Source organism: Desmodus rotundus, chromosome 11, assembly GCF_022682495.2.
Source record: "Desmodus rotundus isolate HL8 chromosome 11, HLdesRot8A.1, whole genome shotgun sequence".
Classification (NCBI taxonomy): domain Eukaryota; kingdom Metazoa; phylum Chordata; class Mammalia; order Chiroptera; family Phyllostomidae; genus Desmodus; species Desmodus rotundus.
Genome location: NC_071397.1, coordinates 69,115,525 through 69,139,103, shown reverse-complemented (window position 1 = coordinate 69,139,103; position 23,579 = coordinate 69,115,525). Strand labels below are relative to the sequence as shown.

Sequence of the window (23,579 nt, the reverse complement as noted above, 5' to 3'; positions counted from 1 at the left end):
ATCTTTTCAAAGAACCAACTCCTGTATTCATTGATCTTTTGAATTGTTTTTTTAGTCTCTATGTCATTTAACTCTGCTGTGGTCTTGATTATTTCCTTCTTTCTACTCATTCTGGGGTTTGTTTTTTGTTGTTGTTCCTCTAGTTTTTTAGATGTAGGGTTAGGTTGTTTATTTGAAAATTTTCTGTCTTCTTTAGGGTTGGCCTGTTTGCTATGAACTTCCCTCTCAGGACTGCCTTTGCTGTGTCCCATAGGTTTTGGACTGTTGTGTGTTCATTTTCATTTGTTCCCAGGTACTTTTTGATTTCTTCCTTGATCTCATTGTTAACCCATTCATTATTTAATTACATGTTATTCAGTCTCCATATATTTGAATGTTTTTGAGTTTTTTCCTTGAGATTGGTTTCTAGTTTCAAGCCATTGTGATCCAAGAAGATGCTTGAAATGATTTCAATTTTCTTCAGTTTGTTGAGGCTTGTTTTGTGTCCTGCCATGTGGTGTATCTTTGAAAATGACCCATGTGCATTTGAAAGGAATGTGTGTTTTGCTTCTTTGGGGTGAAATGCTCTGTAAATATCAATTAAGTGCATGTGATCTAGGGTGTCATTCAGTGCCACAGTATCCTTGTTGATTAGACAAAATATTCTTACCATTAAAAAATTATTTAACTGCTATATCATCAGTTACTCAGAATGGTAACATTTAAGTTCCTCGGGTTAATTAGATTTATTATTAATTTTGATAGTATAAATTAGGGTTAAGGTTAATTTGGAGAATAAATTGCCAAATATAATCAGAATAGTCTTTATCTTAGAGCCTGTGAAGTATACAATATTAGAAATCTTTAAAATTTTTTAAACATTCTTTTTCTTAAGGAATTGGAGGAACAATATAAAAAGGAAAAACTAAACCTGGAAGAGGATAAAAGTCAGCTTCAACAAGAGCTAGAAAACCTGAAGAGAGAACTGGAAGACAAGCTGAATACAGCCAATCAAGAGGCAAGAACTCCTTAGACCTGTCACCTATGTTATGTTTTAATGATAAAGTCTTAACCGATAATATTATATAAGTAGGTGAGCCTCAGCGAAAGTAATAACTAGAGTAAAGTAATCAAAAAATGATGCTGAATTATTCACAGTACTAGGTTATATCTCACCAGGTAAAAATTTACTACCAGAAATGTTAGAACGAAGGTGCTTTTGGAAGGAAAACCAAACAAAGGAGAATATCACTGTATAGGAAAGAAAACATGCAAAACATTGACTTAATATTCTTGACTGTCTCCATTGAAAAAGATTTTCTAAGTTCTAGATAGTGACATCTAAAGTAATTTTAAAATTGTATATGAAATTAGTATTATCCTAGAAAAGTCTAAGAATAAAATATAATAAAATGTTATAAATCAAAAAGTTGTGAAAAAATAATTGTAAAGAAAATTTTAAATCATAATATCTATATTTTATCCCATTCTCTCTTTTGCCCTGTGCCAGCTGTGCCCTAGCACAGCCTCGTTACTGTCCTTTTTTCCTTCTGTTGCAGTTCACCCTTCCTGTGGTTTGTAGACTGGGCTTCCTGGGACAAGTTCTTGTCTTGACACTTCTTATCAGCTGTACCTACCTCACTGGAGTCTTCTTCCCCAATGATCTTTAAGTCCTGCTTTCTTGTCACTCTGCTTGTGCTTACAGAAACCACACGGAAATACACAAGTGCCTACGGGCAGGCAAATAATTTGTACTAAGTATTTAATTACACAAGTATTTAAACATTTGTCAGGAGAAGGGATCACGTGGGAATGGGTATTATCAGTACAGCCTCTCTTCTGTTGTCCCAGTTAATCCACCACGGGCTCCACATTTGCACACGTCTCCTGGCAGAGCACAGTCTTTGCAATTATGGCGTTCTGTTCTCATGAGAAAGCAGTTTAGTTACAATTGTGTTTCTCATAAAGGTCCCCTGGACTTCTTTCAATTCCAAATGGTTTTTAAGTATTCTTCAAGTGTATATACTCTAATCTCACTGAAAAGAGTTCTAATAAATTTGTAATTGATATTCCTTTTTAATGCATTCGCAGTTATATTTTAGCATTCTGGCAATGTTTTGGTGCCATGTTGGAATGGCTCCCCAAGAATATGCTGGCTCATTTCTCCATATGCACCTACCTGCCTTTTCTTCAGCCTGGGACATCTTTTTGTTGTTGTTTGTTCTTCTTTCCTGACTAGGCTCTCCAGAGATAATCATTCTTTTATTTATTTTTTATTTTATTTATTTATTTTTAGAGAGAGGGGAAGGGAGGGAAAAAGGGAGAGAAACAGCAATGTGTGGTTGCCTCTCATGTGCCCCCTACTGGGGACCTGGCCTGCAACCCAGGCATATGTCCTGACTGGGAATCGAACTGACAACCCTTTGGTTTGCAGGCTGGCACTCAGTCCACTGAGCCACACCAGCCAGGGCAGCATTCTTGTTTTGTTTCCTGCTCTTAAAAAAGGATATCAACATTTGACAGTTAATTATGATGCTTCTTTAAAGTTTTATTTTGTAAATGATCTGTATCAGGTTAGGAAATTCTCTTATAATTCTAGTTTTTTTAATTTAAAAGATACCACAAATTGATGTTGATTTTTCTGCATATATTGAAACTATACTTTTTTTCTTTAATTTCTTAATGTGGTACCTTCTATAAATCAATTTTCTAATATTATACCAGTGTTGGATTTCTAGAATAAATCCTAAGTAGTCATGAAATATGTATCTTTTTATATAATAATAGATTGAGTTTGCTAATATCAATTTTAGGATTTTTGAGCCTAGGTTTGAGTTAAGGTTGTACTTTTCCTTTTTTACGTCATCCTTTTCTGGTTTTGGAATCAAGGTTTTACTAGCCTCATAAAATGAATTAGGTCTTATTCCATAACTTTTCTCTCTGAAAGAGTTGTGTGAGATTGGAATACTTTTTAAATCTTAATTGCTTTGTGGTTAGAAATTGTACAGAAACAATTTTTGAAACTTCTTAAGGCTGCTGGCCTTGTGACCTAGCACGTGAAGGAAGTGTGCTGTTCGGGTGCGTCCAGTTTAATACGGTGTAGTCTGTGTGCCTGTTCGTTAAGCCAAGATTTTGAGCTGTTTACTTAAAAAATTCTGCATTCTTTTTGACTTTTATCTTCTTGATCAATTTCTAAAACTGATACTATGGTGGTAGATTTGTTTATTTCTCTATATTCTGTCAATTTAGTCAATTCTGTCAACTTTACCATAGTTGCTTAAACATTTTGTTTATTGAGTATTTACTATTTTAAATATTTAAATTATAAATAGTGATAAATTTAAGGAGTTTTCCCTTATTTAAGTGAAAGGATTATCATACAAAGGCCCTGGCCAGAGATGCAAGATGGAGTTTTCCAAAGGCCGGTTTTTTGTCCTGATTAGTGTGACCAACCAAGGCGTATTTTATGGGCCTGGAACCCTACTAGGCCATTTCTCAGAGTTATCAGAGTTTTGGTTTTACTGCTAAGTGGATAAATTATCAGGTTTTTAAATACTTTTGTCTTTAAATTTTTTCTTCTTTTTGTCTAGCTCTTGCCCTGAATTAAATTACTGGACCAAAGAGTAGGAATAATTTCTTAGTTCCCACTACTTACTACTAGATTGTTCTCCAGAAAAACTGGAACTAGAGTTCAGTAACATCAGTAATATTCCATATTTTTATGATTTAGGAAACATTTATTGACCGCATGTCTCCTAGGTGGTAGGGATACTTTGACAAAATGTCAAGGAACTCGTAATTTCAAGTGGCTGTTCCGATTCAGTGATACATCTGATACATTTTCAGAGTACAGAGGACGATCTCTGACTGAAAGGTTTCATAAAAGCTCTACAGAACATCATATTGGAGAATTTAAAAATGTGGTACAGGAGATGCTCTTTTAAAGGAGGGTGTAAATATACCAGATATAGGAGTGATGAAATACCGCATGGGTGTGAGGGATAATGGAAGTACAGTCATATCGGTATGCAAGTTATAATGTCTCGGTGAATCACAGCAAGTTCAGGTTCGGTGCACCAGGATGTCTCAGCATCAGCACTGTTGACAGTTTTGAGCCAGGTAGTTCTTTAAGACGTTTAGTAGTATCCCTGGCCTCTGCACACTAGATACCAGCAGCATGCACCCCCCCTCCCCTCAAGCTGTAACAACAAAAATGTCTCGAGACACTGTCTATGGAGGCACAGTGGACCCCAGCTGAGAACTACTACACTTGACCACAGGAAGCACATGGGGCTTGTCAAAAGATACGGTAGAAAGGAAAGTTGAAGCTAGATTGTGAGGGACACTTGAGCTGTGATAAAGACTATGGAATTTATCTTAATGAAAGAGTGATAGCAAGAGAGTAGCAGCGACCACATGATCAGATGACTATGGGAAGAGAGCTCGGGTGGCAGCAAGAGCATGAATTGTGTGGGAAGGGCTTGGTGGTCTGAGTTGGCCAGATGACTTAAGATGCTGTTACATTGGTCCAGGCAAGAAATGATTGGCATCCTGACTAGGAAAGTAAAACTGGGAGTGGATGAGATTATTCAAAAATAAAATTTAAGGAACTTGATCTGGTGATTGATAGAAAGTAACTCAAGTATCTAGCTCAAGTATTTGGACAGATGCTGATGCCACTATTGGAAGATAAGAATTATAGGAGGAGAAATACGTTGGAATGGCAAGACCTTGAGTTGGTTGGATATGCTGACTTTGAGGGGACTGCAAGTCATCTAGGCTGGAAGTGAGTGGACAGTTCAGGCTTGGCACTGAAGGTGAGACAGCCCTTGAAGCCACTGAAGTAGATCTTACCCAGCAGTAACTGATGAGAAGATTGCTCATAACAAAGAGGAGCACCAGTATTGGTTTCATAGAGCCAGGGAAAGAGATTGAGAAGGAGAAATCAGGAGCATGAGAACAAAAACTGATGGATATCAGAAAGCCAGGAAAGCAAATGCTACTCATAGAGGGTGGAAGTGCCTCTCAGTGCCATGCAGCACTTGGCAGTCAGAGTGTGGGGCCTGAAAGGGCTGTGCAAGCAGGATTTCTCGGACACCCATTCTACGGTTTCAGGAGAAAAGTAGGACAGAAGCTGGAGTTAATAGGTCTAATTTGAGTCATAGTGGATAACATGGCTCTTCTAAGACTGTGTGTGTGTGTGTGTGTGTGTGTGTGTTACCTTATACCAAAAAAGTTCCAGATGGGCAAAGGATTGAATTGTAATAGCAAATCCTGAACATGAGTATAAATACAATATAAAATACAGGTGACAAACCTTAAGACAATTAAGGCCTTTTGAAACATGATAGCAAAGCCATGAATTAAAAACATAGACTATTTGTACAATTAAAGCTGAAACTTCTGTATATTAAAACACATCAAAGGAAAATTATGAGAGAGGAAAAACTGGGAGGGGTGGAATAAAGTGGTTGGCAAATTGTATGAGTAACAAAAATTCATGTCTTTAATACCTTAAAAATATGTAAAACAGTAAGAAAAAACAGACACTAATTTTTTAATGGGCTAAAAAAATCAAAAACATTTAACATCACTACAATTTAAAAACTGGAAATTAAATCAGTGAGATGATGTTTTCATTACCATAAAATTAATAATGATTAAAAAATTACACAAGGCCATCTAGTGTTGACAAGGGTAAAGAAATAAGCACTTAAAAGCTGCTGATGAGAATTAAAATCATACAGTTTTCTGTTTTTAGATTTTATTTATTTATTTTTAGATAGAGGAGAAGGAGAGGGATAGAAACACTGAAGTGAGAGAGAAACATTGATGCGTTGCCTCTCGCACACACCCACATGGGGACCTGGCCTGCACCCCAGGCATGTGCCCTGGCCGGGAATTGAACCTGTGACCCCTCAGGTCACAAGCAGGCACCCTATCCACTGAGCTCCACCAGCCAGGGCACATATAATTTTCTTGGAAAGGAATTTAGCAGCATATATAAAAGCTTTAAAGATGGTCATGGCCTTTGACTCAGCAGTTTCATTTCCATGCATTTAACCGAAGCAAATAATTTAAGGATTACTGTCATAATCTCAGCACTGTTTATTGTGGAAGAAATTTAGAAACAACTTAAATTTCTGTAGAATTCTGTCCTCTGGAGGAATAGGAACCTTTTCCTAATCCACCCAGAAGCATCTTTGCTCTTTCCATTCTCTGGGGACTGCTACCAGAGTTGAGAGGGATTGCTTTTTCTGCTTGCACAGTACAAGGTCAAGAAAGTGAAGGCATTGAAGGTCCTTTTAGGAGTTAAACATTTACAGATTGAGATGAAAAGAGATTTAATTGCTGGTAAAATACATGGACTTTTTCTGTTATTGACTCATTTGTTTATTTAATAAATATTGAGTGGTATTAGGTACTAAAGCAGTGTATTGTACACTGTGGTTACAGTGGTGAATAAGTCAGATATGGTCTCTGCTGTGTGGAGAGACGTGTGTGGAAACGAGTAATTACAAGTCTGACACATACTACAAAACGGTGCTAAGTGATTAACATGGGGTTTGCCAGAAGAATAAACCTTGGAAAGCTTATACAAAGGCCCTGAGGCACAAGGGGTTTCTAGGAATTGGAGGTATGCCTGTATAGATGGATTGTGATAGCAACTCTAGTAAATAATAAATTTTTATTTAGTTCTTAACTTTTCCCCAAGCATTGTTTTATATAGTTTTTCCTAAGTCCCCAAGATTTATGTAACTTGCCAAGTCACATAGTAAGTGGATAAAGCCAGAATTCCAGGCCGTCTGGGCGGAGGCCCTGCTGAGGCTGCATGGACCACATGAAGCAGAGAGGATTCCCTGAACGACAAAGGGAGGTTTTGGTATCGGGAGACAACAGATGTGTTCTACATGTGTTCATTTTTACTGCATTTTAGAAAGCAAACTTTAATCAGTTGTGCTCATCACATTATTTGCTTATTATATTTAATTATGCATAATTTAAAAATGTTTGCCTATTTAAACATTTGTTCTGTTTCTAAAGTCTTAGTTTCTTGAATAGCTCTTCTATTTAATTACTTATGTAAGTAACTATAGTACTGTTCTTTGTAAGGTTTTTCATCTATTTCATTTGTACATGTAATTCTTATCTGAAAATTTTCTTGTTTGTGGAAGAAAATTCTCCATGTTGATAAGTTTGGGTGTTCCTTCCTTATTGACTGGTACCTGATATTTGTATGTTGCTGTCTAAAGAATTTTTTCCCATGTATCTTTAAATTTAATTATAATGACTCTGTAAGGTAGGTGTTACTGCTTCTGTTTTATAGTGACCGACCCAGAACTTGAAACTAGATTTTCTGCTAAGTTCAGTACTCTTTCATGCCTGTTACAGCCACCTTTCCTTACATTATTTCATTCATTCGCTGCTATGGTACACTTTTATGGCAAGCAAGATCAACACAAACAGGAGAGAAGATACAAGTTAACGGTAGAGAACAGAGAAAAGGAGTCATAAATCAGTGACAGAAAACATTTTAAAGCATGTAAATGAAATGAATACTATATATAGATAAGCCATTAATTTTAAAAATTAGGAAAATGATATATATGTATGAAAATTTAAATTTCTAAAGTGACTCAAATTAGTTGAATAACCTGGACAACCCAGTTATAACCATTAAAGAAGTTAAATAGTCCAACATGTATCTAGGGAGGGACTAGGCCTAGAGGAGTTGAATGGATGAATTTTACTAAAGTTTGAAGAAACAGGTAAGTCTTTGCTATGAAAGTATTTCAAAGCACAGAGGAAATGGGGAGCTTCCCACCTCATTTACTGAGTCGGCGCCCCTGTACAGGTATTAACAAGGTCTAGCGCTGCCATCGCCAGCCTCGTTCAGCATCGCGTACGCAGTGTCAGTGCGTATCTGCCTGGAAGGGCGACAGGAGGGCCTCGGGCCAGGGGGAGGGAGCTGTGGATCAGAGGGCCTTGGAGGAGAATGTTCACAGTTTTCTTTGTGATTATTTACAATGAGAAATACTCAGCTGCTTTTAAATTGGTCTTCATTTTTATAGTCTTGATAGGCTTGGCAGTGACATAAAAATGAAATTTTTACCTCATAGTATTTTCCTAGATAATTTAGAGTATTTCATTTATTGGTTTTAGTTCTTATAATTTGAGGGTATTGATCTGCTTATTTAACAAATTGCCTATTAGCTCCTAATTTCAAGAGTATATAAATTTAGCTTCTAACAATTTCATGACACAAATTTTGTATGAAATCATAGAAATCATAATTTACTGTAATCAATGATACGTTTAACCAGCTTATCAATATTGACCTAAACTTATCAACTTTATAAATAGCAGGAGAACTGGGCTCAAATGAAATATGTGATTCCATTTTATAAAGCAGTTTTAAAAAATATTTTATCAAAAAATACCTTTTTTTCTCAACTTCAATAAAAAGTCTTAATCTTGCTTCAATTCCTTTTTATAAGTATTCAGTTATATGATAGGACCAGGATTTCCCTTTTTTAAACCAGCAGCTTGAGGTATATCCATTTATTTATATGGTTGTCACAAAAGGGGGAAATCATAAATACGAAGGTCTTTTCAAAAAACAACACATGAAGGCCATAATGATTATTCGAGTGCTTCTTCCAAATTCATCAAGAAAGATCCATTCAGTAAAATTACAACTAAAGAGAAGACTTCAGGAAAACAAACGAGACGGTTTTGCTAGTGGAATACAGAGCGGTATATTGAAAGTACTCTATTCACTTGCAGATCGGCCGCCTCCAAGACCTGGTGAGGAAAAGCGAACAAGGTCTGGGCTCCGCGGAAGGACTCATTGCCAGCCTGCAGGACTCCCAAGAAAGGCTCCAAAGTGAGCTCGACTCGACTAAAGGCAGGCTGCGGGAGACCAAGGATGCTCTGTTAAATGTTGAGGTAATTTCATAATCTTGCTGTAATCTAGACATTAGCAAGGTAAAAATGTAATTTAGTCACTTAAAGGTTATTGTATACATCCCATTGTTTATAATTTAGTGTATTAGTTTCCTAGGGCTGCGGTAACAAAGTACCTCAAATCTGGGTGACTTAACACAACAGGAAGCAGTTCTGGAAGCTGAAAGTATAAATCAAGATGTTGTCAGGGCCATTGTTCCTCTTAAACCTCCAAGGGAAGATCCTTCCTTGCCTTTTGCAGCTCATGGTAGCCCAAGGCATCCTTTGTCTTACGGCAGCACAACTTTACTCTCTTCCTCTGTCTTCATATGACGTTCTCCCTGTGTCCTCACGTCTTATAAGGACACCAGTCTTACTGAATGAAGGGCTCACCCAACTCCAGTATGTCTTTGTCTTAACTAACTACATCTGTACTGACACTGTTTCCAAATAAGGTCACATTCTGAGTACTGAGGGATTAGGACGTCTCTATATTTTGGAGACACAGTCCAACCCATAACAATTAGTATGCAGAGTTCTTCTACTGGTAAGAGTTGGAACTCTCGTGTGTAGCAACTGAGTGATTCTCTGTGACTTCCCCTTCCATTCTCATGGAGCAGAGCGAATATTTAGACTGCCTTAGGAGAGAAAAGAATCCATAAAGCTATGGGAATAATAGGGAGATCTTCTTACATTTTCGTTCAGAAAGGTAAATTAGAGTGTGGACTCTGAAGTCATTGGATATGAATTTGGGACCCACAACTTAGTGTGTAGCTTTCGGCATGTTACTTATTCTAAGCCTCAATTGCCTCATCAGATCAATGCTGGAGTCGAGGGGCAGGGGGGAATAATACACTTCACACCACTCTGGTAGTACTTAAATGAGATAAAACATTTGTGGAACAGTGCTTAGCAAAATGGTAAGCCCACAGTAAATGTTGCCTTTTATTTAATATTTAAATTTTTTCTTTAGCTTAGAATTGATGCCACTTCAAAAGCATATAAACACACTGACTGGTGTAGCTCAGTTGGTTGGGTGTTGTCCTGCAAAATGAAAGGTCGTTGGTTCAATTCCCAGTCATAGCGCAGGCCTGGGTTGTGGGTTAGGTCCCTGGAAGGGGCATTTATGAGTGCAAATGATCCATGTTTCTCTCTCTTTCTCCATTCCTTTCTCTTAAAAAATAAATAAATGAAATCTTAAGGGAAAAAAAGCATAGAAACAAGAAACTTGAGTGGATATAGCTTGTGTGTGGTACATATGTATAACTACTTTATTTCATCTGAGATATAATTATATTTTATATATGTATAAAGCTTTGAATACTAATTACGTTCTATTTTTAAATTCTCTGACAAAATAAACAGACTGTTTGATTCTTTTTGAATCTTTTATTCCTTCTGTTTACCCGTCCTTAGAGCCTATGTGAATATGTAACAGGGCATTAATATGTAACAGGGGAGAGGTTGGAATTTAGAGCTAGTATAATATGCAGCTGAGTATTTTTGTGATGCCAAATGTGTTAACTGCAATCTCAGTGTTAGCTTTCTTTGGCATAAAACTGACTAAACTGTGTGGAGGTGTTTTTTCCATTTTCAAAAGGATGATATCTTAAAGTAGCAAATAGGGTGACAGGCACTTAGGTCACGACGATCGTTTTGTCAGGTGTATCAATGTTGAGTCACTCTGTTGTATACCTGACACTGGTGCAATATTGCATGTCGACAATACTTCAGTGAAAAAACAAGGTAGTAAAAATGTGCTTAAAAATGAAGAGTTGAGATATTTCTAACCAGTGTTGATAGAATATAAAATGTTTTAATATGATACCATGGAGGGTCTGGGTCCCTCGCTTAGCCTCACACCCATTTCCTGCCTTCAGGGCATTTTCTCGGGCTGCCTTTCCCCCACCCCCTCCCGTCCTGGCACTGAGAATTAGACTTAGGGATTCAGTTGCAGCTCTTTAAGGTCCTTGCTCATATTTACGTTGTTCTTCTGTCAAATATTAGAACATAATACAAATTTTAAGTAAAACTCTCAACTGTTTATTTGCTGATCTGGGCAGTTTTAATTGAGAAAATATAGGTTCTGCATCACAGTTTACCACAACTTTGGGAAATTTCCTTAAGAGCAAGTGTTTTGTTTTGGTTTTGGTTCCCCCCATCCTCTTTTTCCACCCCACTAATGTCTGATAAAGCACTGGGCATTCAGAGAAAGAAATACACTTTAAGTAATTCTGCTCCATTTGATGCTACTTGTGGTAGAAAAAATAGTTCCCGCAGGCAGAGTACTTATAAAGGTCAGTTGGCTACGATGGCTGAATTCAGTTCTCAGTACTTACTGCTGAATAGCCAGGTCAACAGGATGGAATGGGAATTTCTGCGTTGACCTGCTTCTTTCCCACTAATCTGGGATATACCCCTTAACAACTGCAGTTAACAAGTGGGTGGCCCAGAAAGGGTCATTGTGGTAACAGAAAGATGGACCATCATCTGTTCTTCTCTTGTACCCTAAGAATAGCTACTCTGCTGGCAGGGACCGATGGTTGCCAGTGTTGTCCAAGAAAGGTCACCTCCAGCCCCAGGCTCCAGAGAGCCCCTTGATTTATGCTGATCTAGAGAGATTTCATAGAGATGGTATCATATTACCTTAACACTAAACACACGTCTCACTTGTTTGAAGTTATATAATAAAAAATACTCAGTAGCCTAAATTTCTCATAATTATTTTAATCATGTCAGTGGGGTACAGCTATAATGCTTAAGCTTTGAATAAATAGCATACTTGTGAATATGAATGAATTTGAATTACTTATCTATGTAATGTGTGTACATGTAAAGATAATTGACTAATAGTCACATACCCATAATATGGAAGATTTAGTTAAGATTTTTAATTATGCTGATTTTAAACTATTTAAAATAATTTTTAAATAGATGGAGAGCATGATGACAGCAAGTGGTAGAGTGAGGGGTGGAGGGATTGAGCAAAAAAGAAAAAGGACTCATGGGCATGGACAGCAGTGTGGTGATTGCAGGGGGAGTGGGGTATAAGGGGACTAAATGGTAATGTAAAATAATACAGTAAAGATTAAAAATAAAACAGTTTTAAAATTATAAACCTTAATAAAAGTTTACATGGGGACATTTAAATTATAAAATGTGTACCATATGTTTTATTGTCAGAATATCTCAAGTAATTATCATAGGTAGCACTATCAATGATTATGCTGTAAGACTTTGAAAGTTACAATGGACGCACCCTGCGTATTTGAAATACCCAGCAGTGACTGTGCTTTTGAAGACTAGGCTTTACTGAAAAGTTTTTATTCGTCAGAGCGAGCTGCAACAAGAAAGGCAACAGCATGAAGAAGCGCTTGCTGCTGTGAAAGGGGAGGAGAAGCTCAGAGTGGACAGAATGGCCCATGACTTAGAAATAAAATGGACTGAAAATCTCAGGTACAATTTTTACTCTGTAACATAATCTCTTCAGTGCAAATGTACAGAAAATGTTTCTCTCTGTGGCTTATACTGTATTACTGTTAAAGACGTAGTAGCAGTATTTTTAATGAATTTTTCCCTGTGATTAGATGCAAAGAAATTGGAATTCTTTTTTTTCCCTTGAATGCAGACTGCTTTTTTTCTGATTTCATTTCCTTGAATATAAAATAGAGTATTAACCTGAAATCCGAACACTTATTTGTTCTAGTACCTATTCTGCCTTTGATAAAATTGATAAATCCATGATCTTGGGTAAGTTACCAGTTTACCTCATAGTGCGTAACCAGAAAGTAATCAACTCTTATTCTGAGTTGACTTTTGAGGAGGATTAATTACTGCAGTTATTGAGAAAAGTAATTATGTTTACAAAGAAAATGCATTTGTTTTATTTTAGACAAGAGTGCTCTAAACTTCGTGAAGAGCTAAGACTTCAACATGAAGAGGATAAAAAGTCAGCAATGTCTCAACTTCTGCAGTTAAAAGAGCGTGAGAAAAATGCAGCCAGGGATTCATGGCAGAAGAAAGTAGAAGATCTGTTAAACCAGGTAATAAGAGTCCGTACATTATGAAGTTTCATTTTCCATGACATTCTCTAGCTAGGGAAATATTTTACAACATTTCGTGTTAGTTCATTTTGTTCTTTTTCTCTTAAATTTTATTTTTCAATTACAATTTATAGTCATTATTATTTTTAGTTTCAGGTGTACAGTACAGTGATTATTAGACAGTCATCCACTTTACAAGGTGGTGCCCCTGATATTTCAAGTACCCACTTGGCACCACACACAATTACTAAAATGTTCATCATTAGCCACATGGATAAAAAGTTGTGGTATATACATACAATGGAATATTAATCAGCCATAGAAAAGAATGAACTCTTTCAATTTGCTACAGGATGGGTGGGTGTAGAGGGTATTATGCTAAGTGATATTAGTCAGACAAAGAATGGCAAATATATGTTTTCACTTAAATGTAGAATTTAAAAACAAAATAAATGAACACATGAAATAGAACAGACTCATACATACAGCGATCAGACTGATGGTTGACAGAGAGAGGGAAGGGGGATTGGAGAGCTGAGTGAAAAATGTGAAAGAATTAAAAAGTACAAATTGGTAATTATTTTATTGTTTTTCATGGGGCAAATTAAAAAAAATTTTTTGAAGCTCTAATTGGCTTTAATTAAGTGATTCATGAATTAGGCAACATCTCATCTAACAACTGGAAGGGTGTTCCCCCACAGTTTTAAATGTATAAAATCAAGGAGGCATATTTATAAATTTATGAATTGTACTAATTATGTTACACATAGAGTTCTAAATACTGAGAAGCATTTACAGTTTTTAGATCTGATATTTGAACATGGTAGAGGTTTTAAATGGACAAGTCACTTATTTTTTGAAAGTATAGAATCTTTTTTTTCAGACCTTTAGATACTTTTTGGGTAGTGGAAGGTAAAATTTATTTATTGTGCTCTGATTGCCTAAAACCACTTGCCAGAAATGAGCTGTTTACTTCTTTCTTACCAACAGGATGTTGCCCGTTACGCTTCAAAATCACTTAAAACATGGTGATATTCTTAAATCTGTCTTCTTATGTCATGCTTGCTTATTCCCAGAGCATTTATATCTATTATCAAAAGAATTTTCACTCATTTACACAACTTCTGAATTTAGGAATTCTTAGCGCTCTCCCGCTAAGCCAGTAATTAAATAGGACTGACTGCATGAGTCACTAGTTGAAAAGCCAGCACAGAACTTGGAGAAGCAGCAGCTCAGTAATTTAGTGCTAGGAATCCACTATTATCTTTCTATTTGTGATCATGATGGATTTCAAAATAAATGGGATAGACTTTTTGTAAGTTATTTTGTTACATAAGTACATACACGCAGTGTCTTTCAAGAGTACTAGGGGCTTGCTAATTTGTGTCTGGTACTCTATAGTCATAATTATGTACATACATGTGTATATATGGGTATATGTATGTATGAGCTTTTGTGAATAACTTGAAACCTTTGAAATTCAGACAAAAATAAGAACAATGAAACCAGAATTCTCACTAGAAATTGGGTACCACTTAGGGACCTAGAAGGACAGATTTTACTGGATAGAGGGGTGTTCCTCCTTTGTGATGTTCTATTAGGGAGATTTAACTATTTCAATCACACGATAAAACTGAAAAGCATCCCTAAAAGTCTGCCTTGGTTCTCAGGCAGGACATATTGAACATAGACATGTTTTGGCTGGATTTTACACTGTAAAGAGAGCCCACCATTTCTCCCACCTATTTTCTATTAAGTTGTTTTATTCATTATTCATTTAATCTGTCTTGTCAGATTTCATCCATGCTTGTCTTTTCTTTCTTTTTTATGTCAATTCTGCATTGTGCATTTGTTAGAGTACATCACGCTTTGCATCTTGTTCTATTTTCATGTATTATAAAATAATCTATTGCATATTGGCCCCAGTTTTTGCCAGTTTTACAGAAAGAATTTTTTAGTTAGTCTCTAATGCAGACTAATCATAAATATGAAGATAACCAGGAATTAATTACTTCCACAGCAATAGGGAAAACTATTTTGTGCCACTCTGCCATCAGGTCATTTCTACAACAACAATATCTTTATTTCTCCCCACTTCTCCAATATATAGGGCATACACATCGCCATAAAAAAACTGGAAATAACTTTTGCGTTCTAGAATTGTCTACTCTTAAAGAAAGTTAAGAAAAAAGCTGAAAAAAAGATTCCACATTTAAGTGAAAGTAGCCATTATGTTAGCAAGGTTTCACTCTTTCTAGACATATGAGATGACAAAAAATTGTATCAGGACCAGCAGTCTTTTTAATGGAACTTTGTAATGGACAATAGACCCCTCCTTTTTGGCCCTTTGGATATTGTTCTCATGACTCTTTCAGATGGATTTCTAGAGCCTGTGCTACCACTTGCCTGACTCCTGCTAAGCCCTGTTTTTGACACCCGCCACTCCCAGCCGTGACCCCATGACCATTTCACTCTATTCACGGCCACTGGCCTCACCCATCTCCCCTATCCCAGCACTGCTGACACACCTCTCCACTTGGGGAAGGCAGGTCTGGTTTGGGGGTTGCAGTATTTGGAAGGCTGGGGGTAGGGAATAGTGTTATGGCCGCCAGGGCTTAGGCAGAAGCATATGTTGCATCAGAAGATCTGCACTTTTATGTATTTTAACTATTTCAGTGAACTGAGTCAAGTTAGTGCATTAGCTTGCTTATATTTCATCCTACTTAGAACAAAGAAGAAATACAGTAATTTCATTCATGTGAATTTTAAACTCTTAATTAAATTTGCTTTAAACCAGGCTTGTCTTTGGCATCTCTGGGCCACATTGGAAGAAGAAGAGTTGTCTTAGGCCACACATTAAATACACCAACACTAACAAAAACTGATGAGCAAAAAAAGGTTTTAAGTGAATTCACGGTTTTTTGGGGCCGCATTCATACCCATTCTGGCCACAGGTTGACACCCCTGATCTAAACTAACCTTCATGGCTTACCTACCGAAAATGAGGCAAAGTAAAGCATAAGAATTTTACTTCTCTTGAATCAGATGTTTTTCACTTTATGAAATTTTCTGAAAACCGTTATTTTCATTCTGTGCTTAAATTGGATTGTAATTTAATATATTTTAGTTTCCTTTTAATATTTCATTATGTTCATTTTTTCTTTCCAGTAATTACACTTTAGTCCAAGACTAATTATGCTTCCTAGGTTTATTGGTGTACACATTAGAGTTCCTTTAAAGCAAAAGAACTGCATTCTTATTCTTCAAATTGTCTAAAGAAAAGCAACTGTGTAGAGTCCTTTGTGATCATATTTTCTATTCGTGATTCTCTAATACCATTATATATCCCTTTATTTCACCTTTTTTAAAGGCTGGTTTTATTTTGCTTCCAATATGATAACTTTATATTCCAGTGCCCTCATTCAGAGCAGTGGACTAAGAAATTTGGGCGGCACACAGATTATTTAGACACAGAAATGGAATTTTACAGTTGGGATCTGACCCTCCGTTTTTAACTTTGAGACCCCAAGGTCATTTGGCTGGTTTTAGCCATGTATCTAACACAGTTTATCCCCCATGAATTCACAGTCAAATGGGAAGAAGATATATATACAGATACCTGCAGTAAAAGTCACGATGCATAAGTGACCTGATCAGTGACCTGGACAGTTGGTGCTGTGGGAGCAGCGGTGTGCTGGAACTGGCTCCTCCCAGATCACAATAGCTGATTGTGTGCGTGTCTTCCCAGCTCCATATTCAGGGACATCATGTTGATGGCTTGCAGTCATCTGTGGTGTGGGCGTTTACAACACATACATTAGCAAATTCTACAAATCAGGGCTTTGCTTTTTTGAGAGCTGTTTAACATTCGTCAACATACCACTGGGAAGGAGTATGTCTCTACAGAGTAGAGAAAGTAATATAGTCCATGTGATTGGGAAAGACTTCATTGCGAAGGTCAGCGTGAGTGTGACTGTTGAGTAGAATGAAGGATGAACACAAATATTTGTATTCATCAACAAACATTTTGTTGAATACACTCTTATTTCCCAGGCATATGAGGAATAGAAAAACAAGAAATGGGGAAGTTAAGGAGAGAAGTCATACTGAAAAACTGACTTCTAGGCTTACGAGTTCAAAGTTTACTCCAACTATAAAACTCTGTTAAAGGTTTATGGATAGGGGGCTAACATGCTGAAATTTTTATTTGAGGAGGTTGAATATGGCTGTGATATTAAGTGAGGATGAAATGGAGACATCTCAATATAAATATCTAAATCCCAGTGTCTGAGATAGAATGCACACCAGGCACCCCGCCTTCCCTGCTCAGCCTAAGACGGCTCCTCTTAGACACAGCCATCACTTACTGCTTGGCCATCTCTGACTCTCCTTCTCCCACTGCATAGCCAGCCCATCAGCATTTCCTACCATTCTCCTTTCAGAGTACATCCAGAAGGTGCCCATGTCTCACCACTGCCACCACTGCCACCGTAGGCCAAGCCACTTGCAGTTCTTTCCTACACTGAAACTGGAGTCTGCATTTGGTCTCTCTGTTTCTACTCTCACCTGCCTACAAATTATTTTCTAGCCAGCCAAAGTGAGGCTCTTAAAATACTAAGTTGGATCATGCTACTCTCCTGCTTCAAATCTTCCAGAGGCTTCTTACCCCCTTGAGAATACAACCCACGCTCTTCACATGGCCACAGTAGCCTCAGGGTTTGGACTCTGATGGCATTGCCAGCATCACCTCTTGCCCTCTTTCCCGTCCTTTTCTGCAGTCATCCTGGACCAGTGTTGCTGGAACACACACCACACCTAGTCCGACCCAGGGCCTTGGCATCTGCCAGTCCCTCCACATGGAACCCACTTTCTCCAGATCTGCAGGGCTTGTTCTTTCACTTTGTTCAGTTCCATGCTCATATCTTAACTTTCAAAAAGATCTTCCTTGATCACTTCCTCTAAAATAGCACCTTCCACCACTTTGGCCCCACGTTCTGCTTTGTGTTTGCTCGCAACATTGATCGCTGCCTGGCATCATGTTGATTCTCCTCTCTACTACAATATAGTTCCATGAGAACTTGATCTTTAACTGCGCTGTTTACTCTTGCATCCCCAGCAGCTTAAACTGTGCCTGGAACACAGTAAGCACCCAATAGTTGTTGAATGGAGTGAACAAAAACCAAGGCACAGCTACCAAACAGGAAGCTGTCAAACATACGAAGTACAAATCATTGTAGCCAAAGAGGACCTGAATTAAGAGAATAATTCAAAGAGGCACTGAGAATATACAAGAAAGGAACAAATCATGTAATTTCATGAAGAGGAGAAGGAAGTGTTAAAGTTGACTCAGGATTTGAAACTAGAATAATGAAGAGAAGATATTATTTGAAACCAAAAAGTCATAATAAGCTATACTTGAGGGGGTTGAGATGGTACATTTAATTTTAGATGCATTAATTTTACAATCACAGGCTATTTTAGAATTTTTTACACAAAGTAGGAAAGAATGACACAAGTAAGAACTAGAGCAGTAAAACAAATGCTCATGATCGAGAGCAATCGAAAAGCCAGTTTCTTACAAAGAATTGTTGCAGACTTCCCTCTCATCTCTAGGCCAGTGCTGTCTCATGTGGTAGCCACCAGCCCCCTATGGCTGTCAGGCACTTGAGATGAGGTTCATCAGAACTGAGGCGTCGATGTAAAGTGTATACTAGGTTTCAGAAACTTAGTATGAAAAATAACATGGAATGTCTCACTGGTATTTTTTATAAAATTACACGTTGAGATGATAATGTTTTGGCTATATTGGGTTAAATAATTTCACCTATATAGTATTATATATTAAATATTGGATTTTGAAATGTTTTATTAAGCTTTAATGTTTTATTTGAGTTATAATGTAATATTAGTGTAGATATTTTTTCAAGGAAGTTACAAATTAGTAAATGGCATTTCCTTTATTAAGTAAAGAGAATCTTACTCTTTCTGTTGACATTTGATGACACTTTGGCGTCTATCAGAAGTTTAGTGCTTCTGATATGCCTGGCACTGTGCCAGACCAGTAGTGAGGTCACAGTGGTCTCTGCTTGCTCAGGGCTACTGTCCGCAAAGGGAGGCAAATGGAAATAACAGCGACCCATCAATTCGTTACAACCGCGGCCCACAAGGATGTGTACGTGTGGACCTAACCTAGTCTGGGAGCTTGGGCAAGGCTTCTCTGAGTGTGGGATCCTTTACCTGAGACCTGGAAGAGAAGCAGGAGTCGGGCCTGGGGAAGGAGAACAGAATTCTGAGTAGAGAGGGAAGTAAGTGCCAAGGCCCTCAGGCAGCCCCGAGACACCTGTGTTCTGGAGGGTAGAGGGTTAGGAGGCTGGGGGAGGTAGGCAGGGTCCAATGGAGCAGGACCTTTTTGCCTTGTTGGGACTTTATCCAAAGAGCAATGAGAAGCCATTGAAAGGTTTTCATTGGTGGTGGGAAATTTCTAGGTGTTGTAATTTCAGATCTCTTGTTGCAGTATGGAAAATAGAGTAGAGTAGGACAAGATAGGTACCATTCAATGAGTACTGAGTCCCTCTTGGCAGTCTTCCTTTTTTCAGATTAGTATTTTCTGTATGGAATATTTAGTATATTCATTAGTTCATTTCTTAGAAGATACAGTTCTCAGTCTTAGGATCTTTTTAGTTATCTAGAATTCTCTCTTTGCTACTTCTATTATTATGGGGGAGGGAAGAAATACGGTGGGGAGAAATAAGGTAGAGAGTAGTGAAAACTAACTCAGTAATATAAGTCCATATTATTTATTAATAAACATTTATATAGTAAATATTCATCGAGCATTATTTACTCTGTGCCAGGTACCAAGTTTGTTACTTTGGATGCAGACTGTAAACAAGACAGGGTCTCTGTCCTCTAAAAGATTGTTATTCAGTGGATTTCAATATTTATAAGCCAATACATTTGCAAATTGCAAACGTGGAAAACTTTGTGCTAGTTTCTAAATTAATAAACTGAGGTTTAACACAGTGGATTACACCTAAGGGCATAATTTCTTATGTTCAAAGCTCTAAATTTATAATTAAGTGCAGTAACTTTTTAAGTTATATTTAATTTCCTTCCTCACTTATCAAAAAGTATGATTATATTCATCTTTCAAGAATAAAAAAACTGCCCTGGCAGGTGTGGTTCAGTGGATTGAGCACTGGCCTGCAAACGAAAGGGTTCCCGGTTCCATTCCCAGTCAGGGCACGTGCCTGGGTTGTGGGCCAGGTCCCCAGTGGGGGCGCTCAAGTGGCAGCCTCACACTGAAGTTTCTCTCCCTCTCTTTCTCCCTCCCTTCCCTTCTCTAAAAAATAAATAAATAAAATCTTTTAACAGTTTTTTTAAAAAGAAGAAAACTCCTGAAACACATGCAGCAAGCCTTCTACGTTAAGTGTCCGGGTGCTGTCAGTTGAAGAGGATCTCTTGAAGCCCTTTCCACTCATCTCGAAAACTAACAAGAAAAGCTTAAGATACTTTAGAACAAATTATTATATAGGGCATCACTTCTTACTAACATAGATCTTGCTTATGTAGAATGCTTGCCAAATAATATTTTTGCATATACATTTTTAACTCATCCATTATTTCAAGCAGTCCCTCACTTGGGGTGATCTCATCCCATCATGTGGCCTAAATATTATCTATACATCAATGACTTATAACATTAAATCTCCAGCCTTGACCTCTTACCCGAACTCCCGATCACTTGGTTGACTAATAGGCATCTCAAACTTAGCATGTCTGACTCAGAAGTATTGATTCCCACACTCCGTCTATCATCCCAACATCTTCACTTTGGGAACTGCTTGTTGCCTCAAACAAAAAAGGAAGATTCATCCTTGATTTCTCTCTTTCTTTCTTTTACCTGTCCCGTAATCTGTCAGTCCTGTTTTCCTCCACTTCCAAAACATACCCAATTTATTTTTTTCTTTTTTTTTAAAGATTTTATTTATTCATTTTAGAGAGGGGGAGCGAGGGAGAAAGAGAGGAAGAGAAACATCAATGTGTGGTTGCCTCTTACATGCCCCCTACTGGGAACCTGGCCCACAACCCAGGCATGTGCCCTAGACTGGGAATCGAACCAGTGACCCTTTGGTTTGCAGGCTGGCACTCAGTCCACTGAGCTGCACCAGCTACAGCTCAACTTATTTTTTTTTAACTCTAGTAAACTCTATCTTAGAATATGTTAGTCTAAGTTATTAGTAAAAAATTGTTGACCAAATAAAAAACTGTCTTTAGTTTGTGATACACCAAGGAATAATCACGTTATGTAAAAAAAAAAAAAGATAATTATGTTCTGTCTGAAAGTTGACTTATTTGTCCAAAGTAAACACCATTTTGTAGGAACTTTTCTATTTATATTAGTAATTAAAATTTTTAAATGTTATTTTGTATTTTTGGAGGGTAATGCAAAGTAAAGCCGTTGAAAGAGAAATCACATTGTTTTCCATATTTGGGGGGAGAGAGAGTGCTTAGAGGTTTTTCCAAGGGGTTATCACTGGAAATTCCAGTGAATTTCTGAAAAATGGACCCAGATCATAAATAAATTTTCCAGTTATGCCCTAGAAAATAGGATCAAAAAAATAGCAAGGCATCTCTTTTTTTCTTTCCCCTAATACAAAACCAGATTATTATTAAATCTTCATATTTTTGGTGATTATCTCTTATTTTCTGGCTCCAAACTTATGTAGTCAATCAAGTTAGTGTTTCAGTTCTCATCTGCTCATTTCTCGCAAGAGAAATCCTTCAAAAACCAACATCAGTACTGGGTGTAAAACTTTGAAGCAATATATTGTAGGTTTCTGGGAGGAATTTAGAACAGTCATAAGCCTTCGAGGTCCTTCAGTAACGATCACTTTTGAAACTGAACTCTGGCTTACATGCACTAGCCTTCGGTATTGTGCATAGGTAAGTCTGCCAGCCCCCAAATGTGAGACACTGTTTTAAGGGACTGCAGATAATTTAGACTGTAAGTCTCAAAGTTCTTTTTGTCTAATTACATTCTCAGAACTGTTCTCACCTTTTTTTTTCTTGAGTATATTATAATTAATGTTCTGTGTTTACTCTCCCTTTTATTCCCTCTTTCTTTCACTTAGTTGATTTCTGAATGTTTTCCTTTATTCCTGTGATCTTTTCTTCGTAGCGGCACTCTCTGGGTGAAGCTTTGCATAAATCTATCAACAATGTAAGTGAACGGCACTTACAGTTTACACACAACGGCATGTTGCACTTTTGACTTTGCATAACCATCACCACTGCTTTAAAGCTTAAACTTACGTAAAAAATGTACTTTGGCATTCAGTAAGATGTGTTTTGTATATGGGTAATAAAAGTTTCTTTCTTTCAGCCATTCATTCGTGTATGTGCATACATCTATCACATTGTATTAATAAGCATATATTTCTTTATAAAACCAAGCAAGATTTGACATCTCACACATAAAATTCATTACTTTACTGTTTACTTTGTAAGATACATGAATGGTTTTAAAAAACTACTAACTAGTTGACTATCACAGAATTGGACATAAATATAAATGCATTTCTTTGGTTAACTAGTTTATTTTTTGAAAAACTAGTATCAATAGACTTCTTTATTTAAAAGAATTAGATAGTTGTGAAAGTTCGTTAGATTCAGAGCATGTTTTAGATTTTAATGTTATAATTATTAAAAGATTTAAAGTGAAATGGAGTAAAACCCTTTTCCTAAGAATTAGCTAAACTATTACTGTTTTTTACTTATGTACGCCTCAGATATGCAGAAATTTAGCGTCAAAACAATATTCATTTAACCACTCATTAAAATTTTTTTCTTTATATAGGAAAAGAAAAAAATGAGATTTTTCATATCAAATCCATTCCCAACTTGTTCTTTAAAATAGGAACAGAGAGTTAAATGAATATTTTTCTTGATATCTGAGGGCAGAGGTGAGCAAATTTTCTGAAAGGGGCCAGCTAGTTAAATAACTTAGACATTGTGGACCATGCAAGGTTTTTTTTGTTTAAGATTTTATTTATTTATTTTCAGAGAGGGAGAGAAACATTGGTGTGAGAGAGAAACATCAACTGGCTGCCTCTTCCAAGCCCGAAACTGGGGACCTGGCCCGCAGCCCAGGCATGTGCCCTGACCGGGGATTGAACTGGCGTTCTTTGTGTGGCAGGATGACACCAGTCAGGGCAGGCCGTGCCGTTTCTGTGGCAGCCGCTGGAGTCTGATGCAGCTGGGTGAAAGCCACCGTGCGGCTGTGTCCCAGGACCACTTAATTTATACGCACAGGCTGTAGTTGGCCAGTTCCTGTCCTAGAGGAATCAAACCTTTGAGGCTAGAGTTGTCCTATGACATTTGATACTTCTAGAGGGAAACTGTTTCCTCATAGTGCCCATCTTTCTGCTATGCAAGGAAAGAAAAATTTTGCCTATCTTTCATATGCAGCTTTGCTTTCTACATTAAAAAAATAATTAGAAGTACACAAATACATTTAATGCCATTTTCTTTAATATATTAAAAAATAACCAACAAAGATATTTATCTCAGTTTTGGTTAAATAAGGCTGTATTTAGAAGTTCTTTTTAG

At 37.2% G+C, this 23,579-nt stretch overlaps 1 protein-coding gene across 8 annotated transcripts in view; it reads left to right on the top strand.

Annotated features, from left to right (window-relative positions):
• FAM184A (family with sequence similarity 184 member A) overlaps positions 1-23,579 on the top strand; it is a 105,872-nt gene that overhangs the window by 50,221 nt on the left and 32,072 nt on the right. For all 8 annotated transcript variants that reach the window (XM_045188718.3, XM_045188716.3, XM_045188715.2 and 5 more), the window contains exons 6-9: positions 875-997; positions 8,767-8,928; positions 12,260-12,381; positions 12,818-12,968. In XM_045188718.3, coding sequence (XP_045044653.2) covers positions 875-997; positions 8,767-8,928; positions 12,260-12,381; positions 12,818-12,968 — 558 coding nt within the window. The remainder of the gene's footprint in view (positions 1-874; positions 998-8,766; positions 8,929-12,259; positions 12,382-12,817; positions 12,969-23,579) is intronic.